The 26,588-nt window shown below is 44.0% G+C and overlaps 1 protein-coding gene across 1 annotated transcript in view; it reads right to left on the bottom strand.

Moving 5' to 3' along the window:
- The window catches only part of fstl5 (follistatin-like 5), a 780,144-nt gene that overhangs the window by 611,951 nt on the left and 141,605 nt on the right, over nucleotides 1-26,588 (bottom strand). Inside the window, exon 3 of the mRNA XM_078209651.1 lies at nucleotides 22,901-22,934. Within this exon, the coding sequence (XP_078065777.1) occupies nucleotides 22,901-22,934 (34 nt within the window). The remainder of the gene's footprint in view (nucleotides 1-22,900; nucleotides 22,935-26,588) is intronic.

Raw genomic sequence — 26,588 nt, forward strand, 5'->3', positions numbered from 1 at the left:
GATCACGAGGGGTCACGGGCTCAAGCTGAGAGGGGCGAAGTATAACTCAGACATCAGAGGGACGTTTTTTTACACAGAGGGTGGTGGGGGCCTGGAATGCGCTGCCAAGTAGGGTGGTGGAGGCAGGCACGCTGACATCGTTTAAGACTTACCTGGATAGTCACATGAGCAACCTGGGAATGGAGGGATACAAACGATTGGTCTAGTTGGACCAAGGAGCGGCACAGGCTTGGAGGGCTGAAGGGCCTGTTTCCTGTGCTGTACTGTTCTTTGTTCTTTGTTCTTTGTGTATCCCCCTCCAACAACGCTGCTTCCAGTTCCCCAATTTTGTTCACGATACTCCATGCATTTAGATACATTCTTCATTTACATAATTCTATTTATCCAAATAACTTTAATTACTAGATTAGTATGTACAAAGAAATAGCTAGAAAAGACCCGTTTACGTTTGATTTTCATGTTTGCACCTATTTTGTAGTTTTAAAAAGAATGTCGACATTATGAAGGGTCACTAGGGGTTTCACAGCTTAAAGTTTGGGGAAACCCTGTTCGTTATCTTTCTCATTTTGTTGCAGTTTCCACAGCTCTAACACATTCTTCCTCTGACTTAATGGTGGGTGGAATCTTCCCAAAGCACCACATTACTGTGCATCTGGGAGTCACATGTAGACCAGACTGGGTAAGGATGGCAGATTTCCTTCCCTTAAGCACGTAAGTGAACCAGATGGGTTTTTTTTTTACAACAATTGGTAATAGTTTCATGGTCACAATTGAGACTAGCTTTGTTTATTCCAGATTTAATTAATTCAATTTAAATTCCACAAACTGCCATAGTGGGATTTGAATCCATGTTCCCGGGGCATTAGCCGGTGAAATTACCACTATGCCATTATCTCCCCGACTATCCCCACACTATCAACATTCTAGGGCTTACCATTGACCAGAAACTGAACTAAACTAGCCGTATAAATACGGTGTCTACAAAAAAAAAGTCAGAGACCTGCCATGGGAATCAGTGGGCAGACCATGCAAAGGCCTGTTGAGCTCAGACGGGATTTTCCGGTTTTGGGGAGAGCTTGGCTGGAAAATCCCGCCCCAAGAGTCCTGCAGCAGGTAACTCGAATCCTGACCACCATCTACAAGGCACAAGCCAGGAGTGCAATGGAATACCCTCCACTTGCCTGAATGAGTGCAGCTCCGACAACACTCAAGACAAACCAGTCTGCTTGATGGGCACTCCTTCCTCAAAGATTCATTCACTTCTTCCACTTCCAATGAACAGTAGCAGCCATCTACTACAAGGTGCACTGCAAGAACTCACCAAGGCTCTTTAGACCTCCCAAACCCATAACTGCTACCACTTAGAAGGACAAGCAGATGATGTTTGGGAACACTGGAAGTTCTCCTCCAAGTCATTCGCTATCTTGACTTGGAAATAGATCACCATGCCTTCACTGCTGTTGGGTCAAATTCCTGGGACTCCTCCTTCCTTGTTGCTGTGGCTACACCTACTCAGGACTGTAGCGTTTCAAGAAGGCAGCTCACCACCAACTTCTCAAAGGCAATTAGGGGTGGGGCAATGAATGCTGGCCTAGCCAGTCATGGCCACATCCCTTAAATAAATTTTTAAAAAGCCTTTCATTCAGTGTTTCCATTGACACATTTTAAACCAATCTGAAATGGATTATGTTTATTCTATCATATCACAGATGTTTCCCTTTCTCTTCTTGCATTATGTAAATGCATAGACAAAGTTCCAACGGCGCTTCAATTAATGCAAATCCACAGGGACGATAGCCATAACTTAGCTCTTCATAGCCCATCTCTCTCTCTCATTCTCACACCTGTCAATTATATTACAGCTGTAATATTTCTGCACAAAAATCAACATAATAAAAACATACTAATTAATACAGCAATTACGTGTCTTTTGAAAAACAGTATTTGATTTTTACACTAAATTATTGGAAACACAGTGGGACTTTAAGGCCTTGCTCTTCCTGAAACTGTAAAATCTCACCTGAGTCAACAGACCATTCCATGGTCAGCCCTTCACCCGCTCCAATTCCCATGGCAGGCGGGACGTAAAATTCCAGCCATTGTATGTTTAAACACAATGCACCCAATTTAAACTGTGATGAACTGTTCACTATCATCTAAAGCATTGCTTCTGACAACATACTAAAAAAAGGCTGCTTAGCATGTGCAATATTCCAGCTAAACCTTTATTAGTTGCTTCAATTTTATCACTTGCTGATTGTTAGATTAAAACACTTGTGACGCTTCCAAAATAATTTTATAAATTCAGTATTTAATTTATCGCATAGATTTTTGTAAAATCAGTTTGTAATAAATGTGTTAATTTGCCTCAGTTGGTGGCAAGCTTGCTAAGTTTGTGGGTTATACTCCAGGATTTGACAACATAATCTTGATGACATTTCTGTATAGTACTGAGAAAGCATTGCACTGTCCTCTAGATGAGCTATTAGGGATAATTCCACAACCCTTATTCTTATAAGCACAGATTGGAGATAGGATTACAATCTGATCTGCACTTCCTGCAAATGCAGCTTCGCACTCATGTGATTGTATAATCATCTATTTAAACCAAGCCCTATTTTTCTGTTCCCATAACCAGGTAAATGTTAAGCTTGTGTCATTCTGAGAGATGTGAAAAAGTGCTACAAAAAGTTCCCTTTTAAAAATCTCCTCTAATCATAGAGTAGCAAAATAGCAAATATGTTCTAAAAGATATTTCACTAGAAAGCACAGGATTTAAAAAAAATATACTTTAAATGTTTCCAAAGAAATGCTCCCTGCCTTCTATTTTGAAAAATCACCAATTTCTCTGTTGAGTGAAAAAATAATCTGAAGTCAGTTTTTTTAAAAACTTGTCTGAAGATACTGGTTTCTACAAATCTTGAAAAGGTGAGGTTGTCAGTTAAGTTTGGAAGAAGAAAGGGACAGAAGGAATTTTAAAAGTTGACAGGGTTCGGATGAGGCTTGCAGAGAAAAATTTCATTGGACGAGGTTGAGACAATTAAAAAGTCAGGAAGAGAGAAAGTTCAAATGTGTGGGTGTCGGAGTTAGTTAAGGAGATTGACTGCATTATCTAAATAGTCTGGAAAATGGAAAATTATCCCCGGTTCTGAAACTGATCATTCTTTCATGCAGAAAGAGGGGGGTAAATGAGTGTGCTGTACCAGCGATTTATTTATGTAGACTACATCGGAAAGTGTTACTGTACTCAAGTCATGTTAGTCTTGGTTCATTGATAGCATTTATCATCTCTGGGCTGATTTTTACACTCCCTTGGTGGTCGTTTGGTAGGAAGGCAGCCAGGAGATTTACAACTTGGGGCAATGCCATAGATGCTTGCCTAAGCGACCTGATGCCACCACAGTAGAACAGGCAACGAGCCATTTTTCATGTTTTTCACAACAGAGGCCGACACCATGTGGGAAGCCCAGCAACTTTCACTGTGCAGCGTGATGGAGGGCAAACTAAAATTTCAGGCATTCCACTAGAACAGGGGCCTGTTCGCCTCCAACATTTATGCAGAGGAAATGGAAACCACAGCCAAGCATAAAATCCCCTCCTCTGAAAATCGTGGGTCTCGGCCTCATTCCAGAGATTTGATTGAGTACACAGTACAGATTAGAACTGCAGTGCAATACCAAGAAAGCACTGAACTGAGAGAGTACTGATTTTCTGATCTAATATTAAACCCAGAACATGAAGTACAGAATACCTTGATATTTATTTGTTGCTGTTTCATTGCGAGAAGCTTGCTGTTTCAAAATTGGCTGTTGTGTCACCGAGCATACACTTCAAAGCACTTCTTCAATTGTGTGTGGTTAGTGGTGTTTCTCAAGGACCGGTGTTAGGGCTTCATCACATACATCATAGTTTTGAATGATTTAGGTGGTGAAAGAGAAAGGCACATATCCAAATTTTCAAACAACACAGACAGTAAACTTTTGAGATTGAAACATAAAATTACAATTGATATTAATCTATCAAGTGAATGAGCAAAAAACTGTGTCAAATTAATTTCAATGTAGATAAATACTAGATCATATACAGGATCACAGAATCTCTACAGTGAAGGAGACGACCAATCAGCCCATTGGGCCTGCACCAACAACAATCCCATCCAGACCCTAACCCCTTCACCCCACATATTTACCCTGCTAGCTCCCCGGCATTAAGGGGCAATTTTGCATTGCCAATCAACCTAACCTGCACATCTTTGGACTGTGCGAGGAAATCAGAGCACCCGAGGAAACCCACGCTTAGTCCCCCCTACTGCAGTAGTGATTTTCGTTGGCGTGATGTCTCAGTGGACCGAAGGCCTCTTCTGCTCTGTGTTTCTATGCCTTGGTGATTTAAGGGCTTGTCCAGATGTTTGTTCAATGTTGCGAGTGTATCTGCCGCTACCACCCTATCAGGCAGTGCATTCCATATTTCCACCACCCTCTGGGCGAAAATTCTTTTCCTCAGATCCCTTCCTACCCATTCACTCTCCATCTCAAACCTATGCCCTCTTGTGTTAGATACCTCTGCCATGGGGAAAATATTCTTATAATCTACCCTATATATGCCCCATAATTTTGTATACATAGGCTCAGTTTGTTTTCCATGGGGCCAATCTCCCTTGAACTTGTGTCCCCGCATGACTGAGCTTTCAACTAGGGGGCACATTGCTCCTCATCCACTTCCTCCATGCCCCCCATAATCTTATACATCTCGATCAGTCTAACCCAAGTCTATCCAACCTCTCTTCGTAACTTCAATATTCCATCCCAGGCAATATCCTGGTGAATCTCCAGTGCAATCACATACTTCCTATAATATGACAACCAAAACTGCATGCAGTACTCTAGCTGTGGTCTCACCAAAGTTCTATACAACTCCAACATGACTTCCCTGTGTAGATGCAAAGAACGGCTACAATATGATTTAACAATAATGGCAATCGTGGCTTTAAAATGACAATTCTGGATGAGATTTAAGCATGCTGAGATTTTTGGTCAACTTATAATTAAAACCAGATGCCAGTTGTAAAGTTGTTCTGGGCCAGGTATCTGGTCTGGGAACTGTGATCTGAAGCTTCCTGTGTTGGTTAAATAAGGGAAGATGTTTATATTGACTCAGGCATTGTGGCCTCGAATTATATTGCCGTTGTATGTGGAACATGCAGCTTGAAGCAAGTTCACAAGTAATTTCATTGGATGTTCCAGCTATGTGATCGGTTTCTAGTTACACAGTTGGTTGGATGACAGAGAAGCTTCTGGAAGCAAGTGGAAAATTTGTGGATAAAAGTCACTGCAGTCTTTGTTTGTCAGTGACAACTCTATACTGACTAACCATAGCCCTGAAGGAATTCTCCTCAGAGAAGGCGGCAGATTCAACATGGGGGATATTTTTTGGCCAAGGTTTTTCTTAAACTCGATAGTATCTATTTCCAGTTAAATAATTGAAGTTAATGTTCGGTTGAAGTTAATATGCAGTTAAGAGTTAAAATTCAACTGACGGTTGATGTTCAGTTAAGAGTTAAAGTTCAGTAAAAGAGTTAATGAGTTGCAACTGTTTGAGTTGGCACCTGAATTGTTAAATAAAGAGTTGAATGAATTAAAGAGTCAATTACTGTTCTTGTTTGTCTCATTAAGCCAGAATGCTTGCAAGGTGGTTAAATTAAAAGCCGAATAACACCTGCTTTTGTAACCTATGCCTCAATTGATAAACATGTGGAGATGCCGGCGTTGGACTGGGGTGGGCACAGAAAGTCGTCTCAACACCAGGTTGAAGTCCAACAGGTTTATTTTGTATCACAAGCTTTCGGAGTGCTGCTCCTTCATCAGGCGAGTAGAGAGTTGGATTCACAAACATAGCATATATAGACAGACTCAATTGCAAGATAATGTTGGAGTACGAGTCTCAACAGGTAATCAACTCTTTACAGGTACAGACAATGCAAGTGGAGAGAGGGATAATCACAGGTTAAAGAGGTGCGAATGGTCTCAAGCCAGGACAGTTAGTAGGGTTTTGCAAGCCCAAACCAAATGGTGGGGGTTACATGTAGTGTAACATGAACCCAAGATCCCAATTGAGGCAGTCCTCATGCATGTCAAACTTGGCCATCAGTTTCTGCTCGGCGATTGTGTTGTCGTGCGTCTTGAAGGCCGCCTTGGAGAACGCTTACCCGAAGATCAGAGGCTGAATGCCCTTGACTGCTGAAGTGCTCCCCGACAGGAGGGAACACTCTGCCTGGCGATTGTCACGCAGTGTCCATTCATCCATTGTCCATATTCTCAACTTGTGCTCAGGACGCAGGAGACTAGCTGTGAGACACTGCCAAGCAGACGAGACAACAGAACTACACCATCTACATGCACACCAAGAACAGGAAACATGAGAAACTTGACATCACAACCAGCAGCAACCAAGCCTCCCCCTGTACCACACTAGAAAACAGTACCACTGCATTGTCAACTTGTCGGACTATACCCTTCAACCAGATGAAATTGAAGTTCTCAGCCATGGACTCAATTTCTGCGCCACCACCAAAATGGACCCCATCAGTCTCGCAGCAGAAACAGAGGAACTCATCAGGTGAATGAGGCTCCGGGAGTTCTTTCATGAACCCAATGAGACAGCCAATGAACCGGCACAGCCGACAGATCTGCGGAGCAGCAACCGAAAAGGAGAAAGAGTCAAATTGGACCCCTCCGGAAGGCTGCTGCCCTAGACTCAACATGTATGGTCAAACCATCAGATGCGGCAATGCCAGGTTCATAAGCTGCACTCAAGGCAGCCCCGAACGTTCCCGTCACCCAAGCACAACGCAACGCCATCTGCGCTCTCAAGACTAACCGCAACATTGTCATCAAACTAGCAGACAAAGGAAGAGTCACCATCATACTGAACAGAACGGACTACTGCAAAGAAGTGTACCAACAACTGAACAACCAGGAACACTTCAGACAGTTACCCGCAGATCCGACCAAAGGACACACCCGCCAACTCAGACTGATCAAGACCTTCAGAGCACCCTACATGCTCTCATCCCACGTATTCCCTGCGTTGGAGATCTCTACTGCCTCCCGAAGATACACAAGGCCGACATACCCGGCTGTCCCATCATATCAGGCAATGGGACCCTGTGTGAGAACCTCTCTGGCTATGTCGAGGGTATCCTGAAACTCATTGTACAAGGAACCCCCAGCTTCTGTCACAACACTACCAACTTCTTACAGAAACTCAGCACCCATTGAATTGAACCAACTAATTGAACCAGGAACACTCCTTGTCACAATGGATATCTTGGCACTCTACACCAGCATCTCCCATGACGACGGCATTCCTGCAACTGCCTCAGTACTCAACACCAATCTCCAGACGCAATTTTATAACTCATCTGCTTTATCCTGGATCACGTCGTCTTCACCTTCAATAACCAGATCTTCATCCAGACACACAGAACAAGCATTGGGACCAAATTTGCATCTCAGTATGTCAACACCTTCATGCTCGAACAAGATCCCTTCAACCGACGCTATACACTAGACACATCGATGAAATTTTCTTCCTTTGGACTCTCAGCAAAGAATCACTGGATTTACAAAACTTGGAACACCAAGACAACAAAGACACCTATATATTGACTACAACTCAGCCTTCAACACCATTATTCCTACAACACCATTATTCCTACAAAACTCATCTCCAAACTCTGTGGCCTGGGGCTCAGCTCCTCCCTCTGCAGCTGGATCATAGATCTCCTAACCCACAGACCGCAATCAGCAAGGACAGGCGACAACATGTTCTCCACTATTATCCTCAACACTGGTGCCCCACAAGCCTGTGTCCTCAGCTCCTTACAATACTCCTTATATACCTATGACTGGCGAAATTCCCCTCCAATTCAATTTTCAAGTTTGCTGATGACACCACTGTACTGGGTCAGATCTCAAACAAACAGTCACTGTTCCACCGGAGCAAGCAGACAGGGAGCGATTCGTGTGAGGAGAGCTGAGGGCAAGAGAGTTTGATTTTTACCTTACTTTTTCTCTGAGTTTTTTTTCCCCCAGTGCAGCAGGAAACCGGAAGTAGGTGGGGACTTCTGGGAAGATTTATAGTTTGCTTTTATAGTGCAGGTTGCAGTGGTTGCTGGTTAAGTATTTTATTTTTACCTGTATATAAGTTGGGCGGTTCCTAAACCCGAGACACTACACTTGTAGTGTCCCTCATCCTTCCACCTCCTCTAACCTCAAGGGGGTGAGTGAGTATCAGGTAAGCCCTTTCTTTCTTTTTCTTGTTTTATCCGCAAGGTATCTAGAGGGGATGTCAGGGAAGGCAGTGCAACGTTCCTCCTGCAGAATGTTTGAGGCGAGGGACGCCGTCAGTGTCCCTGCTGATTTCACCTGTGTGAAGTGCACCCATCTCCAGCTCCTCAAAAACTGCGTTAGGGAACTGGAGCTGGATGAACTTCAGATCATCCGGCAGGCAGAGGTTGTCATAGATAGAAGCTTCAGGGATGTAGTTACCCCGAAGAATGAAGATAGATGGGTGATGGTGAGAGGGGCTGGGTGGAAGCAGTCAGTACAGGGATCCCCTGTGGTCGTTCCCCTCAGCAACAAGTATACCGCTTTGGATACTGTTGAGGGAGACTACCTACCAGTGGTAAGCCACGGTGACCAGATCTCCAGCACTGAGTCCGTCCTGGTGACTCAGAAGGGAAGGGGGAAGACCAGGAGAGCAATAGTTATTGGGGACTCAATGGTTAGAGGGACAGATTGGAGGTTCTGTGGCAGCGAAAGAGACTCACGGATGGTATGTTGCCTCCCGGGTGCCAGGGTCCGTGACATCTCGGACCGTGTTTTCAGGATCCTTAAGGGGGAAGGGGAACAGTCACAAGTCGTGGTACACATCGGTACCAACGACATGGGCAAGAGAAGGGACGGGGATTAAAAACAAGAATTTAGAGAGCGAGGGTGGAAGCTGAGAGCCAAGACAAACCATGTCGTCATCTCTGGTTTGTTGCCGGTGCCACGTGATAGCGAGTTAAGGAACAGGGAGAGAGTGCAGATAAACACGTGGCTGCAGGGATGGTATAGGAGGGTGGGTTTCAGTTACATGGAAAAATGGAGCACATTCTGGGGAAGGTGGGACCTGTACAAACAGGACGGTTTAAACTAATTTGTCAGGGGGATGGGAAAACGAACTGTAGTCCAGAAGCCAGTGTTGAGTGTAGTGAGGTACTGAGGAGGGTATCAAGGTCGCAGGAGTGTCCCGGCAGACAGGAAGGTGGGTTGAAATGTGTCCACTTCAATGCAAGGAGCATCCGGAATAAGGGAGGTGAACTTGGAGCGTGGATTGGTACTTGGGACTACGATGTTGTGGCCATTACGGAGACATGGTTAGAACAGGGACAAGAATGGTTGTTGGAAGTTCTGGGGTATAGATGTTTCAGTAGTAGGGAGGGTGGTAAAAGAGGTGGAGGAGCAGCATTGTTAAATCGAGGATAGTTTAACGGCTGCAGAAAGGCAGTTCGAGGGGGATCTACCTACTGAGGTAATATGGGCTGAAGTTAGAAATAGGAAAGGAGCGGTCATGTTGTTAGAAGTTTCCTATAGGCCCCCAAATAGTAATAGATGATGTGGAGGAAGAAATTGCAAAGCAGATTATGGATAGGTGTGGAGGTTACAGGGTAGTTGTCATGAGTGACTTTAACTTTCCAAATATTGATTGGAACCTTTAGATGTCGAATAGTTCGGATGGGGCAGTTTTTGTACAGTGTGTGCAGGAGGGTTTCCTGACACAATATGTGGATAAGCCGACAAGAGGTGGGGCCACATTGGACTTGGTACTGGGCAATGAACCATAGACAATTTCAGCTCGTCAGCGCCGAACCTGCACTTGGACCATATCCCTCCACACCCGTCTCATCCATGAACCCGTCCAAGTTTTTCTTATATGTTAAAAGTTTTCTTATATGTTAAAAGCATTTACCACTTTATCCGGCAGCTCATTCCACACTCCCACCACTCTCTGCGTGAAGAAGCCCCCCCTAATATTCCTTTTAACTTTTCTCCTTTCACCCTTAACCCATGCCCTCTGGTTTTTTTCTCCCCTAGCCTCAGTGGAAAAAGCCTGCTTGCATTCACTCTATCTACAGAGATGTGCGGGTTAGGTTGATTGGCCATGCTAAAATTGCCCTTAGTGTCCTGGGATGCGGAGGTTAGAGGGATTAGTGGGTAAATATGTAGGGATATGGGGGTAGGGCCTGGGTGGGATTGTGGTCGGTGCAGACTTGATGGGCCGAATGGCTCTTTCTGTGCTGTAGGGTTTCTAAGATTTTATACCCATCAAAATCTTATACACTTCTATCAAATCTCCCCTCATTCTTCTACGCTCCAGGGAATAAAGTCCCAACCTATTCAATCTCTCTCTGTAACTCAGCTTCTCAAGTCCCGGCAACATCCTTGTGAACCTTCTCTGCACTCTTTCAACCTTATTTACATCCTTCCTGTAACTAGGTGACCAAAATTGTACACAATACTCCAAATTCAGCCTCATCAATGCCTTATATAACCTTACCATAACACTCCAACTTTTATACTCGATACTCCGATTTATAAAGGCCAATGTACCAAAGGCACTCTTTATGACCCTATCCACCTGTGACGTCACTTTTAGGGAATTCTGTACCTGTATTCCCAGATCCCTCTGCTCAACTGCACTCTTCAGAGTCCTACCATTTACCCTGTACGTTCTACTTTGGTTTGTCCTTCCAAAGTGCAATATCTCACACTTGTCTGCGTTAAGTTCCATTTGCCATTTTTCAGCCCATTTTTCGAGTTGGTCCAAATCCCTCTGCAAGCTTTGAAAACCTTCCTCACTGTCCACTACACCTCCAATCTTTGTATCATCAGCAAACTTGCTGAGCCAATTTACCACATTATCATCCAGATCATTGATATAGATGACAAACAACAATGGACCCAACATCAATCCCTGCGGCACACCACGAGTCACAGAATCACAGAATCCCTACAGTGCAGAAGGAGGCCATTCGGCCCATCGAGTCTGCACCGACCACAATCCCACCCAGGCCCCACCCCCACATATTTACCCGCTAATCCCTCTAACCTACGCATCCCAGGACTCTAAGGGGCAATTTTTAACCTGGCCAATCAACCTAACCCGCACATTTTTGGACTGTGGGAGGAAACCGGAGCACCCGGAGGAAACCCACGCAGACACAGGGAGAATGTGTCTATCAATACCCCTCAACATCTTATACACCTCTATCAGGTCACCTCTCATCCTTCACCTCTCAGAGGAGAAAAGACCTAGCTCTCTCAACCTATCCTCATAAGGCATACCACCTAATCCAGGCAACCTTGTAAATCTCCTCTGCACCCTTTCTATGGCTTCCACATCCTTTCTGTAATGAGGCGACCAGAACTGGGCACAGTACTCCAGGTGGGGTCTGACCAGGGTCCTATACAGCTGCAACATTATCTCCCGATTTCTAAACTCAATTCCTCTATTGATGAAGGCCAGTATTCCATAAGCCTTCTTAACCACAGCCTCTACCTGTGACGCTGCTTTGAGCGTCCTATGAACCCGGACCCCAAGATCCTTCTGATCTTCCACACTGCCAAGCGTCTTGCCCTTAATATTATATTCTTTCATCCTATTCGACCTGCCAAAATGAACCACCACACACTTATCTGGGTTGAAGTCCATCTGCTACTTCTCCGCCCAGTGTTGCATCTTATCTATGTCTCGTTGCAACTGCTGACATCCCTCTACACTATCCACAACACCACCAACCTGGCTTTTACCCAGGGCTGAAATGGTTGCCACAAGAGGTCACAGGTTTAGGGTGCTGGGGAGTAGGTAGAACAAAGAACAAAGAACAATACAGCACAGGAACAGGCCCTTCGGCCCTCCAAGCCCGCGCCGCTCCCCGGTCCAGGATTGAATCCTGAATCCAGGATCCCCGCCCAATTTTCCAGCCTATCTACATACCAATATCCTATCCACCGAGCTGTCCCTCACAGCTACGATGCAGAGGAGATGTTAGGTGTAAGTTTTTCACTGAGGCTGTGGGTGCGTGGAATCGGCTGCCGGTAGTGGTGGTGGAGGCGGATTCGATAGGGTCTTTTGAGAGACTTTTGGATAAGTTCATGGAAGTTAGTAAAATAGAGGGTTATAGGTAAGCCTAGTAGGTAGGGACATGTTCGGCGCAACTTGTGGGCTGAAGGGCCTGTTTGTGCTGTAGCTTTTCTATGTTCTATAATCCTAACCGACTTAGTCTCTCCTCCTATAACAGACCTGCCATCCCAGGAATCAGCCTGGTAAACCTTCGCTGTACTCCCTCTATAGCAAGGACATCCATCCTCAGTTAAGGACACCAAAACTGCACCCAATATTCCAAGTGTTGCCTCACCAACACACTATACAATTGCAGCAAAACATCCCTGTCTCTAGACTCAAATTGTCTCGCTATGAAGGCGAACGTACCATTTGCTGCCTTTACCGCCTGCTGTACCTGCGTGCTTACATTCAGCGACTGATACACAAGGACTTCAAGGTCTCATTGAGTGTCTGCCTCTTTCAATTTACACCCATTCCAGTAATAATGTGTCTTTCTGTTATTGCTACCAAAGTGGATGACCTCACGTTTATCCACATTTTACTGCACATGTGCACATACTCAGCCTGTCCAAATCATGCTGCATCCTCCTTACAGCTCACCCTCCCACCCAGCTTGGTATCATCTGCAAATTGAGATAATAAATTTAGTTCCCTCTTCCAGATCATTAATATATGTGAACAGTTGGGATCCTAGCACAGATCCCTGCAGAACCCGACAAGTCACTAACTGCCAATCAGAAATAGGCTCAATTATACCAATTCTTTGCTTCCTATTTGCTTACCAGCTTTCTATCCATCTCAAGACCTTCAATCCCATGTGCTTTAACTTTAAGTAATGGTCTGTTTTGTGAGACCTTGTCGAAAGCCTTCTAAAAGTTTAAAAGTACATCCGCTGGTTCTCCTCGGTCAGTTTTACCAGTTACACCCTCAAAGAATTCCAATAGATTAGTGAAGCAGGATTTCCCTTTTGATTTGATTTTATTATTGTCACATGTATTAGTGAACAGTGAAAAGTATTGTTTCTTATGCTGTACAGACAAAGCATACCGTTCATAGAGAAGGAAAGGCGAGAGGGCAGAATCTAGTGTTAGTCATAGCTAGGGTGTAGAGAAAGATCAACTTAATACGAGGTAAGTCCATTCAAAAGTCTGATGGCAGCAGAGAAGTTGTTGAGTCGGTTGGTATGTCTCTTCCCAACAGAAGAAGAAGGAAGAGAGTATGTCCGGGGTGCATGTGGTCCTTGATTATGCTGGCTGCTTTTCCGAGGCAGCGGGAAATATAGACAGAGTCAATGGATGGGAGGCTGATTTGTGTGATGGACTGGGCTTCATTCACAACCCTTTGTAGATTTTTGCGGTCTTGGACAGAGCAGGAGCCATATCAAGATGTGACACAACCAGAAAGAATGCTTGCTATGGTGCATCTGTAAAAGTTGGAAAGAGTTGTCACGGACAATCTCCTTTGCCTCCTGAGAAAATAGAGGCATTGGTGGCCAATTTTAACTATAGCGTTGGCATGGAGGGACCAGGACAGGTTGTTGGTGATCTGGACACCTAGAAACCGGAAGCTCTCGACCATTTCCATTTCATCCCGTTGATGTAGGCACAGGCATGTCCTCCACTGCCCTTCCTGAAGTTGATGACTATCTCCTTCGTTTTGTTGACATTGAGGGAGAGATTATCATTGCACCAGTTCACCAGATTCTCTGTCTTTGAACTCTGTCTCATAGAATAGAACAGTACAGCACAGTACAGGCCCTTCAACCCTCGGTGTTGTGCTGAGCTTCGTCTGAAACCAAGATCAAGCTATCCCACTTTCTATCATTTTGGTGTGCTCCATGTGCCTATCCAATAACCACTTGAAAATTCCTAAAGTGTCCGACTCCACTATCACAGCAGGCAGTCCATTCCACACCCCAACCACTCTCTGCGTAAAGAACCTACCTCTGATATCCTTCCTATATCTCCCACCACGAACCCTATAGTTATGCCCCTTAGTATCAGGAAATAGTCTCTGAACATCCACTCTATCTATCCCCGTCATCATCTTATAAACCCCTATTAAGTCACCTGTCATCCTCCTCCGCTCGAGAGAGAAAAGCCCTAGCTCCCACAACCTTTCCTCATAAGACCTACCCTCCAAACCAGGCAGCATCCTGGTAAATCTCCTCTGCACTCTCTCCAATGCTTCCACATCCTTCTTATAGTGAGGTGACCAGAACGGGGCACAATATTCCAAATGTGGTCTCACCAAGGTCCTGTACAGTTGCAGCAAAACCCCACGGCTCTTAAACTCAAACCCCCTGTTAATTAACGCTAACACGCTATAGGCCTTTTTCATGGCTCTATCCACTTGAGTGGCAACCTTTAGAGATCTATGGATATGAACCCCAAGATCTCTGTTCCTCCACATTCCTCAGAACCCTGCTGTTGACCCTGTAATCTGCATTCAAATTTGTCCTACCAAAATGAATCACCTCGCACTTATCAGGGTTAAAAATCCATCTGCCGTTTTTCGGCCCAGCTCTGCATCCTATCAATGTCTCTTTGCAGCCGACAACAGCCCTCCACCTCATCCACTACTCCACCAATCTTGGTGTCATCAGCAAATTTACTGACCCACCCTTCAGCCCCCTCCTCCAAGTCATTGATAAAAATCACAAATAGCAGAGGACCCAGCACTGATCCCTGTGGTACACCGCTGGTAACTGGTCTGAAAATTTTCCATCCACCACCACCCTCTGTCTTCTATGAGATAGCCAGTTACTTATCCAATCGGCCAAATTTCCCTCTATCCCACACCTCCTCACTTTCTTCATGAGCCAACCATGGGGAACCTTATCAAACGCCTTACTAAAACCCATGTATACGACATCAACTGCTCTACCTTCACTTGGTTACCTCCTCAAAGAATTCAATCAAATTTGTGAGGCAAGACTTACCCTTCACGAATCCGTGTTGACTATCCCGGATTAAGCTGCATCTTTCCAAATGGTCATAAATCCTATCCCTCAGGACCTTTTCCATTAACGTACTGACCACTGAAGTAAAACTAACCTGCCTATGATTACCAGGGTCATTCCTATTTCCTTTCTTGAACAGAGGAACAACATTCGCCACTCTCCAGTCCTCTGGCACTATCCCTGTAGTCATGATACTGGGGTGGACTGGGGTGAACACAGTAAGAGTTTTAACAACACCAGGTTAAAGTCCAACAGGTTTATTTGGTAGCAAATACCATTAGCTTTCGGAGCGCTGACTTTAACCTGGTGTTGTTAAAACTCTTACTATCCCCGTAGACAGTGAGGACCCAAACATCAAAGCCAAAGACTCTGCAATCACATCCCTTGCCTTCCAAAGAATCCTAGAATATATCCCATCTGGCCCAGGGGACTTATTGACCCTCAGGTTTTTCAAAATTGCGAATACATCTTCCCTCAGAACATCCACTTCCTCCAGCCTATCAGCCTGTATCACACTCTCATCCTCATAAACATGGCCCCTCTCCTTGGTGAACACTGAAGAAAAGTATTCATTCATCGCCTCTCCTATCTCTTCTGACTCCATGCACAATTTCCCACTACTATCCTTGACCGGCCCCAACCTCACCCTGGACATTCTTTTATTCCTCACATAAGAGTGCAAGTCCACAGATCCTTGAAGGTGACATCACAGGTGGAGAAGGTAGTGAATAAGGCATATGGGATGCTTACCTTTATAGGACGGGGCATAGAGTATAAAAGTTGGGGTCTGATGTTGCAGTTGTATAGAACTTTGGTTCGGCCGCATTTGGAATACTGCGCCCAGTTCTGGTCGCCACACTACCAGAAGGACGTGGAGGCTTAGTTATGAGGAGAGATTGGGTAAACTGGGGTTGTTCTCACTGGAAAGACTGAGGATGAGGGGTGACCTAATAGAGGTGTATAAAATTATGAAAGGCATAGATAGGGTGAATGGTGGGAAGCTTTTTCCCAGGTTGGTGGTGACGTTCACAAGGGGTCACAGGTTCAAGGTGAGGGGGGCGGGGGGGGGGAGGTTTAGCACTGATAGCAGAAGGACGTATTTTACACAGGGTGGTGGGGGTCTGGAATGCGCTGCCGGGCAAGGTGGTGGAGGCGGACACACTGGGAACGTTTAAGACTTATCTAGATAGCCACATGAACGGAGTGGGAATGGAGGGATACAAAAGAATGGTCTAGTTTGGACCAGGGAGCTGCGCGGGCTTGGAGGGCCGAAGGGCCTGTTCCTGCGCTGTATTGTTCTTTAAGAGTAAAAAGCCTTGGGGTTTTCCTTGATCTGACCCGCCAAGGACATCTCATGCCCCCTCCTAGCTCTCCTAAGCCCTTTTTCTTAGCTCATTCCTTGCTACCTTGTAACCCTCAAGCGACCCAACTGAACCTTTCTTTCGCATACTTAAATACGCTTCCTTTTTCCTCTTGACAAGACATTCAACCTCTTTTGTGAACCATGGTTCCCTCACTCGGCCATTTCCTCCCTGACTGACAGGGACATACCTATCAAGGACATGCAGTATTTGTTCCTTGAACAAGCTCCACTTTTCATTTGTGCCTTTCCCTGACAGTTTCTGTTCCCATCTTATGTTCCCTAATTCTTGCCGATTCACATCATAATTACCCCTCCACCAATTATAAACCTTGCCCTGCCGTATGGCCGTATCCCCCTCCATTGCAATAATGAAAGAAACCGAATTGTGGTCACTATCTCCAAAGTGCTCTCCCACAACCAAATCTAACACTTGGCCCGGTTCATTACCCAGCACCAAATCCAATGTGGCCCCACCTCTTGTCGGCCTATCCACATATTGTGTCAGGAAACCCTTGGTTTCCACTTGGCCCGGTTGGGGCCAATACTTGGGGAGTGTTTAAACTAGATTTGCAGGGGGATGGGGACCAGAGTGTCAGAGCAGATAGTGGAGCAGGGGTATAAAGACAGGTTAGTTCAAGTAAAATCACAAATGGAAGGGTAGAGTGTGGTGGAAATAATCTTTTGAGGTGTGTCTATTTCAATGCCAGGAGTATTGTGGGGAAGGCAGATGAGCTGAAGGCATGGATAGACACATGGAAATATGACATTATAGCCATTAGTGAAACTTGGCTACAGGAGGGGCAGGACTGGCAGCTCAATGTTCCAGGGTTCCAATGTTTCAGGCGGGATAGAGGCAGAGGGATAAAAGGTGGGGATGGCATTGTTGATCAGGGAAAATGTTACAGCGGTACTCAGGCAGGATAGGTTAGGGAGCTTGTCTACAGAGGCCCTGTGGGTGGAGCTGAGAAATAGGAAAGGTACGACCACATTAATGGGGTTGTATTATGGACCACCCAATAGTCAGTGAGAATTGGAGGAGCAAATCAGCAGAGAGATAGATAGCTGACAACTGCAAGAAACACAATTGTGATAGGGGATTTTAATTTTCCACATTTAGATTGGAACTCTCATACTGTTAAAGGTTTAGATGGGGTAGAGTTTGTAAAATGTGTTCAGGAGACTTTTCTACATCAGTATATAGAGGTGCCAACTAGAGAGGATGCGATATTGGATCTCCTATTGGGAAATGAGTTAGGGCAGGTGATGGATGCGAGTGTGAGGAAACCCTTTGGATCCAGTGATCATCATGCCATTAGTTTCAACCTGATCATGGATAAGGATAGACCTGGTCCTCTGGTTGAAGTTCTGAACTGGAAAAAGGCCAAATTTGATGAAATGAGAAGGGAACTTACAAATTTGGTGGAGTTTTTTGAGGAAGTGACAAAAACGGTTGATGAAGGAAGGGCTGTGGATGTCGTCTATATGGATTTCAGTAAGGCATTTGACAAAGTCCCACATGGCAGGTTGGTTAAGAAGGTTAAGGCTCATGGGATACAAGGAGAAGTGGCTAGATGGGTGGAGAACTGGCTTGGCCATAGGAAGAAGTTTAACAACACCAGGTTAAAGTCCAACAGGTTTATTTGGTAGCAAAAGCCACACAAGCTTTCGGAGCTCTTAGCCCCTTCTTCAGGTGAGTGGGAATTCTGTTCACAAACAGAGCTTATAAAGACACAGACTCACTTTCATGGGCAACATGGTTTATGTTTAAATGGTTCATATTTAAATTAGGTGACAGTTTGACAGTTCTACAGACCTATTTGCCCTTCATGAGTATTTACCTCTCTTCTATAAATTTGTAGCTGCCATACTATAGGCTATTGTTTTTGCTGCAGACAAGGTAGCAATAATTCAGCACTGAATTCACGGCCTGTCCCCTTCCCTTAACAGTCATAATTTAACAGACTACCATATACTTTAGGTCCTTAATTCCTCACGCAATATTTTCCTCAAAGTTTATGTTATTGAAAATTAATACATTATACCCTGCAACAAAGACACATTTTACACTCCAACAATCTGAAAGTAAAAAATCTGTATCCATAAGCTTTAAGTTTTTTCAGACAAACAACTCATTTTCGTAGAGTGCACAATATTGTGGAAACTTGATCGTCAATTGGTTTTGTGGCTTGCTTCTTCACGATTTAAAGACATTTCAGTTTTGTAAAATAATTATTCATACTTTCGAAAACCAACATTTTTCCTTTGCATAATTAATAATGACAAGAGTTAAAATAAGTGAATAAATTTTGATAAAATACAAAATATATGCACTCACCTCAGTGGCAGAAACAAAATAATTCTGTATACAGTTTTACAATTGCATGTATGCTTTACACTTTACCTAAACCCAAAAAATATTCTCAGTCGCAAGATCTCTCATTTACATTCAGAGCAATTGTATTTGGATCTTGTTTGGCGGTTGTGCTGTTACAATGAGGGATAATGTCTACTGGGTACATCTCCCTTGAATGTTTTGAAAACAAGTTTTTGAGCAACATGCTCAGGGAGAGTGAAGTAGGTGGGAGGAGGCTTATGTAGAGCATAAACGCACTGCACTGTGAAGGGCGACATTCTGATGTTGCCAGTGTTCTACCAGTGGTGAGGGCATGCCACATGAACAGGCCACCAGCTATACCCTGGAATTAGGATTTAATCTCATAGGGGCTCCTGGAAACGGCAGGACTCTGCCACATTTGTGGCCATTAAATACAGCCGTGTGTGTTTTCTCATTGGTTTGTGAAAAAAGAGTTTTCTAAATACAGTCTCACAATGGAAAACATTTGCACACTTGTAGTGGCATATTGGAAAACTGCAAGTGTGCATCTGTGATTTTTCCAATATGCGTTGCCAGCATCTAATGACCTTCAGAACCAGAAAATTAACTTTGTGTCTTCCTTGTCCACTGCTGTAAATAAATATCTGAATCTTACTACCCCAAATACATAAATACTGAAACCTTTATGATGGGGCAGAGGAGGGTAGATGGGTTGCAGGGTGGGATGCACTGCTACATCTAGGATATTAAATGTGCATTCTTCTTCAGGTTGCGTTGTGAATTTATATACAATTTATATTTCTTTGAGAGCTTTATATATAGGGAAATATTTTAACGACATACAGTAAGTACAATATAAATGATAAAGTGAACTTGGCAGCAGTGACACAAATCATGGGGGCAATTTTCTGACCTCACCACACCTGGTGCAAATTGCGCTGATCCAGGAAACTAGCGTGTGGGCCTGAATTTCAGGTCAGTGCCTAGTGCCAAACAGTTTGCAATCATCTTGGTCCCTTTCTAATGCTGCAAACTGGATCCCAATTAGCATATTTAAAGTAGCATTAAATACAGATAAGTTGTTCGATGCCAGATTCTCTCAGCTCCTGGGATCTTCTGACCTTTGGGTGCAGTGCGAGAACAGTGAGAATCACGACTGCTCTCCACTAGCAGAGACCAGGAACTATGTCCACGCTGGGGAACTTGAAGCCCTCCAGTGTTTGGGGTATGGCCGGTCAGTGTCCACCGGACACGCTGGCAATGCATCAGGGGTGGATCCTGTTTTTTTTTTTGGGGGGGGGGGGGGTCTTGCAGAGGGCTCCATTGGATTAGGCAGGCAGACCCACCAGGAACCTGTGTTGGGGAGGGGGTGAGGGAACATGTCGCTGATGACTTATGGTTTCCATGGGGGAAGGTGGTCTCAGTGCACTGAGACACTGGGGCACCCTTGTGAAAGGTGTCCAGGCACTCTGCAAACTAGATCACTAGCATGTTTAGGCCAAGCCCCTCCACACCTAGAACTGACGTGTAACTTACCACACTCCGAAAAAGTAACTCAGTGTGGGACAATTGCAGTCCGGAGTGCACTTGACGGAGCACGAGGATCACTCCGAATTTCTTGCCATTATGACATAATTCTGTTGGAGGAGAAATTTCACTCCATGTGTCCCTGCATGTATTATATTACCACAATCCTGGAACCCGCTTTTAGCTCTTCAAAATACTAACTGCATATGGTTTTTTCAGTAAATGATTCAAGGAACTTAGTGAGTTCCTTGGTCAACATTTTTAAGAAATTGGATTGACAAAATTAAAGTGAAATAAACAGCAAATTTTATCTGTAGTATAATGCTTCATTAAGCTTTAGTAATTGTCTGTGATGCCTTAAATAATTTGGATCACATGCCCCCAATGAAAAGATTTTACATAAGGAATAAACCCACAGATTATTTTGTTAGCCTTTATTCACCGTATAGCAAGAAAGGAGCTGAAAAACTTGTGTTGTGAATCTAAATAAACAGGGATTAGGCAACTTGATTTAAAGTAGCATCTCCGAACTAGCAGGAACTTGCTTCACCCCCTGCACAAACACAGGCTGTTCTCAGTGAGCCACGGAAGAACACCATTTTAAGAAAATGTTATACAGGTTAAGTATTCAAAATACTTAATACGGAGAGGTTCATGGTTTCTTGAATGTAATTAGATCTCTTATTTTCCATATTGTTTACAGGGATAAATCTAACTTTAGGTGGAAAACTAGCAGAGCAGATTGCCTGCCCATTATAAAACCTACCAGATTTTCAATTCCATTAAGTTATCGATGAACTGATGTGCTTCCATGATCAGTTTTTCATGTTAAACTAAAATTAATTCCTGCATAGCTACAAAGCAAACTTATGGCTGTGACATTAGTTTCATAAGAACGCGGAGCAGGAGTAGGCCATCTGGCCCCTTGAGCCTGCTCCGCCATTCAATAAGATCATGGCTGATCTTTTTGTGGACTCAGCTCCACTTACCTGCCCGCTCACCATAACGCTCAATTCCTTTACTGTTCAAAAATTTATCTATCCTTGCCTTAAAAACAATGAGGTAGCCTCAACTGCTTCACTGGGCAGCGAATTCCACAGATTCACAACCCTTTGTGTGAAGAAGTTCCTCCTCAACTCAGTCCTAAATCTGCTTCCCCTTATTTTGAGAGTTTGCCCCCTAGTTCTAGTTTCGCCCGCCAGTGGAAACAACTTCCCTGCTTGTATCTTATCTATTTCCTTCATAATCTTAGATGTTTCTATAAGATCTCCCCACATTCATCTGAATTCCAATGAGTATAGCCCCAGTCTACTCAATCTTTCCTCATAAGCCAACCCTCTCAACTCCGGAACCTCTCTGCACCCCCTCCAGTGCCAGTGTTTCCTTTCTCAAGTAAGGAGACCAAATAAATCTATACACAGTATTCCAGGTGTGGCCTCACCAGCACCTTATACAGCTGCAACATAATCTCACTGTTTTTAAACTCCATCCCTCTAGCAATGAAGGACAAAATTCTATTTGCCTTCTTAATTACCTGCAAACCAACTCGAGATTCCTGCACAAAGACACCCAGGTTCTTCGGCACAGCAGCATGCTGCAATTTTTTACCATTTAAATAATAGTCCATTTTGCTGTTATTCCTACCAAAATGGATGACCTTTAAGAAAAGTTTTTTTAAAAAAATATGATTTCTGCAGTTCACAGCTTCAGAGATGTCATTATTGCCGGATTGGCTACCAGATGCCCTTTTATTGCTACTTCACTGGGGTTTGTTTGTTTGTTTTTAACTTTGTTTTTAAAAAAATTCATTTTACATTGTTAGGAGGGGAATAAAAAACTGGTTGGCAGTGACAAGACGGTTTTTTTTTCATTTTCAGTTCTGAGCTGCAGGTTTGAGTTTTAGTTCAGAAAGGAGTGGACATCAGACTGAAAGCAATATCTCCTCTCTCTCCCTGGTTTTGGGAAATTCTGCTGTTTAGCTGAAAGCACTCCTGGAGTAAAAAATCTGTTGTTGGGGGCTGGACCAGAGTGTCTCTGGTGCTTTGGAAAGCTGTCTTGTATTCAGACTGTTGAGAGTCTCAAGAGCATTGGACTGCAGAATCCAACTAACTGCTTCAATCCCAGTATCAAGTGAGCATTAATCTGTGCTGTGTTAAACCTGTGAAAAGGGTTGTGTGTTGTCTACGAGTTTTGGTTTTAATTGGAACACATTAAAGATATTCATTAAGGGTTATACATTATATAGATTGTTTGTAATCAATAGACATTTATGCTAATTTTCTTACTATACATGTTGACAAATTCTTAAATAAACTTTGTTTGATAAAAGCTCCCTAGTGGGTTACTTGAATTACACCGAAGTGAAACATCTTATGCTTATCCTCGCCAAATTCAAAATGCAAAACTTATGATTCAAACGGGCTTCATAAAATACTTTGGAGTTTTGGACCTGAACCACAACATGTCAAAGAAGCTATTTTATACATCAGTATCAACACTCTCACCAAGTCTCTAAAATCCAGAAATCCACAAGTAAACTCACCTTTCAGTCTTATGTTGTCTGGGTTTCCATCTTGCTGTAATAAAACAAGGAATAAAATATTATTTAAAGTAAAATTTTAGAGCTTTCACATACTGAATTTATTTTTGTGTATTAAAATTGTATATTTAAACCTTACAAGACTCATTGACTAACATCTCTTCTATAGAAACATAGAAAATAGGAGCAGGAGTAGGCCATCTGGCTTTGGAGCCTAATTGGCCAGTATGATTTTGGATGATCCTCTATCACAACACCATATCCGTGCATCAAAACATCAGATTGATCAGTTTATATTCATGATACAAATCAATCTGGAAATCCCTGCCATTTGATTGGAAGTAAAATCAACTTTTGAAGTCAGGTTGGAAATGATTTTCTTTTAAAGTTATGTTCCCTTCTAAAACAAATGATGATAGCAGAGAGGTTCGTGATTTCAAATTTTAGAACGATCAGCGTTAATTAGGATTAAGAACAAGAGAAACATTAAAGGTGGTGCCACGGTTCTGACCCTGCTGAGAGTCTATTTATTACACAGGTCTGCATTTTGGAAGGCCTAATACAGATAGGAAATGTACAGTAAATGGTAGAACCCTTAAGTATAGATAGGCAAACGGATCTGGGTGTACAGGTTACTGAAAGTGGCAATGCAGGTGGAGAAGGTAGTCAAGAAGGCATATGGCATGCTTACCTTCATCGGCCGGGGTAGTGAGTTTAAAAATTGGCAAGTCATGTTGCAGATTTATAGAACCTTAGTTAGGCCGCACTTGGAATATAGTGTTCAATTCTGGTCGCCACACTACCAGAAAGATGTGGAGGCTTTGGAGAGGGTACAGAAAAGATTTACCAGGATGTTGCCTGGTATGGAGGGCATTAGCTATGAGGAGAGGTGGGAGAAACTTGCTTTGTTCTCATTGGAACGATGGAGGTTGATGGGCAACCTGATAGAAGGCTACAAGATTGAGAGGCGTGGATAGTCAGAAGCTTTTTCCCAGGCTGGAAGAGTCAATTACTAGGGGGCATAGGTTTAAGCTGCGAGGGGCAAGGTTTAAAGGAGATGTACGAGGCAAGTTTTTTTTTTAAACCCAGGAGGGTGGTGGGTGCTTGGAACTCGCTGCCAGGAGGGGTAGTGGAAGCGGATACAATAGTGAATTTTAAGGGGCGTCTTGACAAATACATGAATGGGATGGGAATAGAGGGATATGGTCCCCGAAAAGGTAGGGGGTTTTGGTTCAGTCGGGCAGTATTGTCGGTGCAGGCTTGGAGGGCCGAAGGGCTTGTTCCTGTGTTGTAATTTTCTTTGTTCTTTGATGAGAGACTTCAGTTATGTGGATAGATTGGAAAAGCCTGGTCTGTTCTTGGAAAAGAGATTAGAGGAGACTTGTTAGACATGCTCAAAAGCATGAGGGGTCTGGATAGCGTAAATGGGGATGAACTGTTCCATTGGCATGGTAAGTGGTTAGCACTGCTGCCTCACAGGGACCTGGGTTCGATTCCGGCCTTGGATAACTGTCGATATGGAGTTGCAAATTTGTCCCGTGCCTGTGGTTTCCTCCAGGTGCTCCTGTTTCCTCCCACCGTCCAAAGATTTGCAGGTTAGGTGGGTTGGGGCAGGCTAAATTACACCTTCGTGTCCAAAGATATGTTGGTTAGGGGATTAAATGGAGTAAATCATGAGGTTATAGGGATAGAGCGGGGTGGGTGTGCCTGGGTAAGATGCTCTTTTGGAAAATCGGAGCAGACTCGGTGGGCTAAATGGCCTCCTTCTGCACTGTAGGGATTGAGCCCAGAGAGCCAACAATACCACTCAGGTCCTATCCCCGCAACCCTGTGTTTTTTACTCTGCTAATCCCCCTGACACTAAGGGGCAATTTAGCATGGCCAATCCACCTAACCTGCACTCCTTTGGAAACCAGAGCACCTGGAGGAAACCCATGCAGACACAAGGGGAACTCCACAAAGACAGTGACCCGAGGCTGGAATTGACCCTGGGTCCCTGGCGCTGTGAGGCAGGTGAATGCTTACCATTGTGCCACTACAATTGACAGTCAGAGGAAACAGTAAGCTGGTTGAGGCAGAGAAAACCAAAAAGGGTTGATTCGAAATCCTGACCGGAATTGGTGCTAAAATGAAGTGAAAACACGCTTATGAAAATTATTCTGATCCAAATTGTTAATTCCTCTCTGGCCATGGAGGGAGATGCCAGAGGACTGGAGAACAGCTAATGTGATTCTGCTATTTAAGAAGGGTTGTGGAGATAAGCCAGTGAACTACAGACCAGTGAGTCTTCCCCAGTGGTAGAGACATTATTGGAGAAATTCTGAAGGAGACAATCTAAGATTTAAGGGCAGAATCTTCTCGAACAAATTCCAAGTGTCATAACAGCGAGAAAACGGGAGTTTCCACGCCTGTCTTTTCAGCATGCCCCTCACCACAATCGTTCAACACTTAGTGCAATGAAGGACCCCCATGCAATTCACGCCAGCATGGAGGCTCTTTTCTGTACCCTCTCCAAAGCCTCCACATCCTTCTGGTAGTGTGGTGGCCAGAATTGAACATATATTCCAAGTGCGGCCTAACTAAGGTTCTATGAAGCTGCAACATGACTTGCCAATTTTTAAACTCAATGCCCTGGCTGATGATAAAGGCAAGCATGCTATATGCCTTCTTGACTACCTTATCTATCTGCGTTGCCACTTTCAGTGACTGATCTGTACAACCAGATCAGTTTGCCTATCAATACTCCTAAGGGTTCTGTCATTTACTGTATATTTCCTATCTGTATTAGACCTCCCAAAATGCACTACCTCACATTTGTCTGGATTAAACTCCATCTGCCATCTCTCAGCCCAAGTCACCAACCAATCTATATCCTGCTGTATCCCCTGATGGTCCTCATCACTATCTGCAATTCCACCAACCTTTGTGTCGTCCGCAAACTTACGAATCAATCCAGTTACATTTTCCTCCAAATCATTTATGTACATTACAAATAGCAATGGTCATAGCACTGAATCCCTATCAATTCACAGTTGAAAGCCTCCCACATGCCAGACGTTGATTTGCCCTCAAACATCTGTCCCCAATCTACATTCTTCAGTTCCTTCTAATACTGTTGTAATTAGCCTTCCCCCAATTTAGCACCTTCATTTGAGGACTACACTTATCTTTATCCATCAGTACCTTAAAAACTGACTGAATTATGCTCACTGTTCCTGAGCTGCTCCCCTAGTGAAACGTCGACCACCTGGCTGGGCTCCTTCCCTAATGATGTGGACATACCAGGTCCAGTAAGGTCCCTTCTCTAGTTGGATTATCTACATACTGTTTCAAGAAGCCCTCCTGGATGTTCCTTACAAACTCTGCCCCATCCACACCTCTAGCACCGAGTCCCAGTCAATATAGGGGAAGTTAAAATCTCCCACAATAACAACCCTGTTATTTTTACACCTTGCCAAAATCTGCTTGCTCCTCTATCTCCCATTGGCTGTTGGGTAACCTATAGTAAACCCCCAACATTGTGACTACACTCTTTCTATTCCTGAGCTCGACACATATTGCCTCGTTGTATGAGCCCTCTGAGGTGTCCTCCCGCAGTACAGCTGTGATATTCTCCATAACCAGTAGTGTAATTCCCCCATCCCTTTTACATCCCCCTCTATCCCGCCTGAAACGTCTGTATCCTGGAACA

This window comes from Mustelus asterias, chromosome 1 (genome assembly GCF_964213995.1).
Source record: "Mustelus asterias chromosome 1, sMusAst1.hap1.1, whole genome shotgun sequence".
Lineage (NCBI taxonomy): Eukaryota > Metazoa > Chordata > Chondrichthyes > Carcharhiniformes > Triakidae > Mustelus > Mustelus asterias.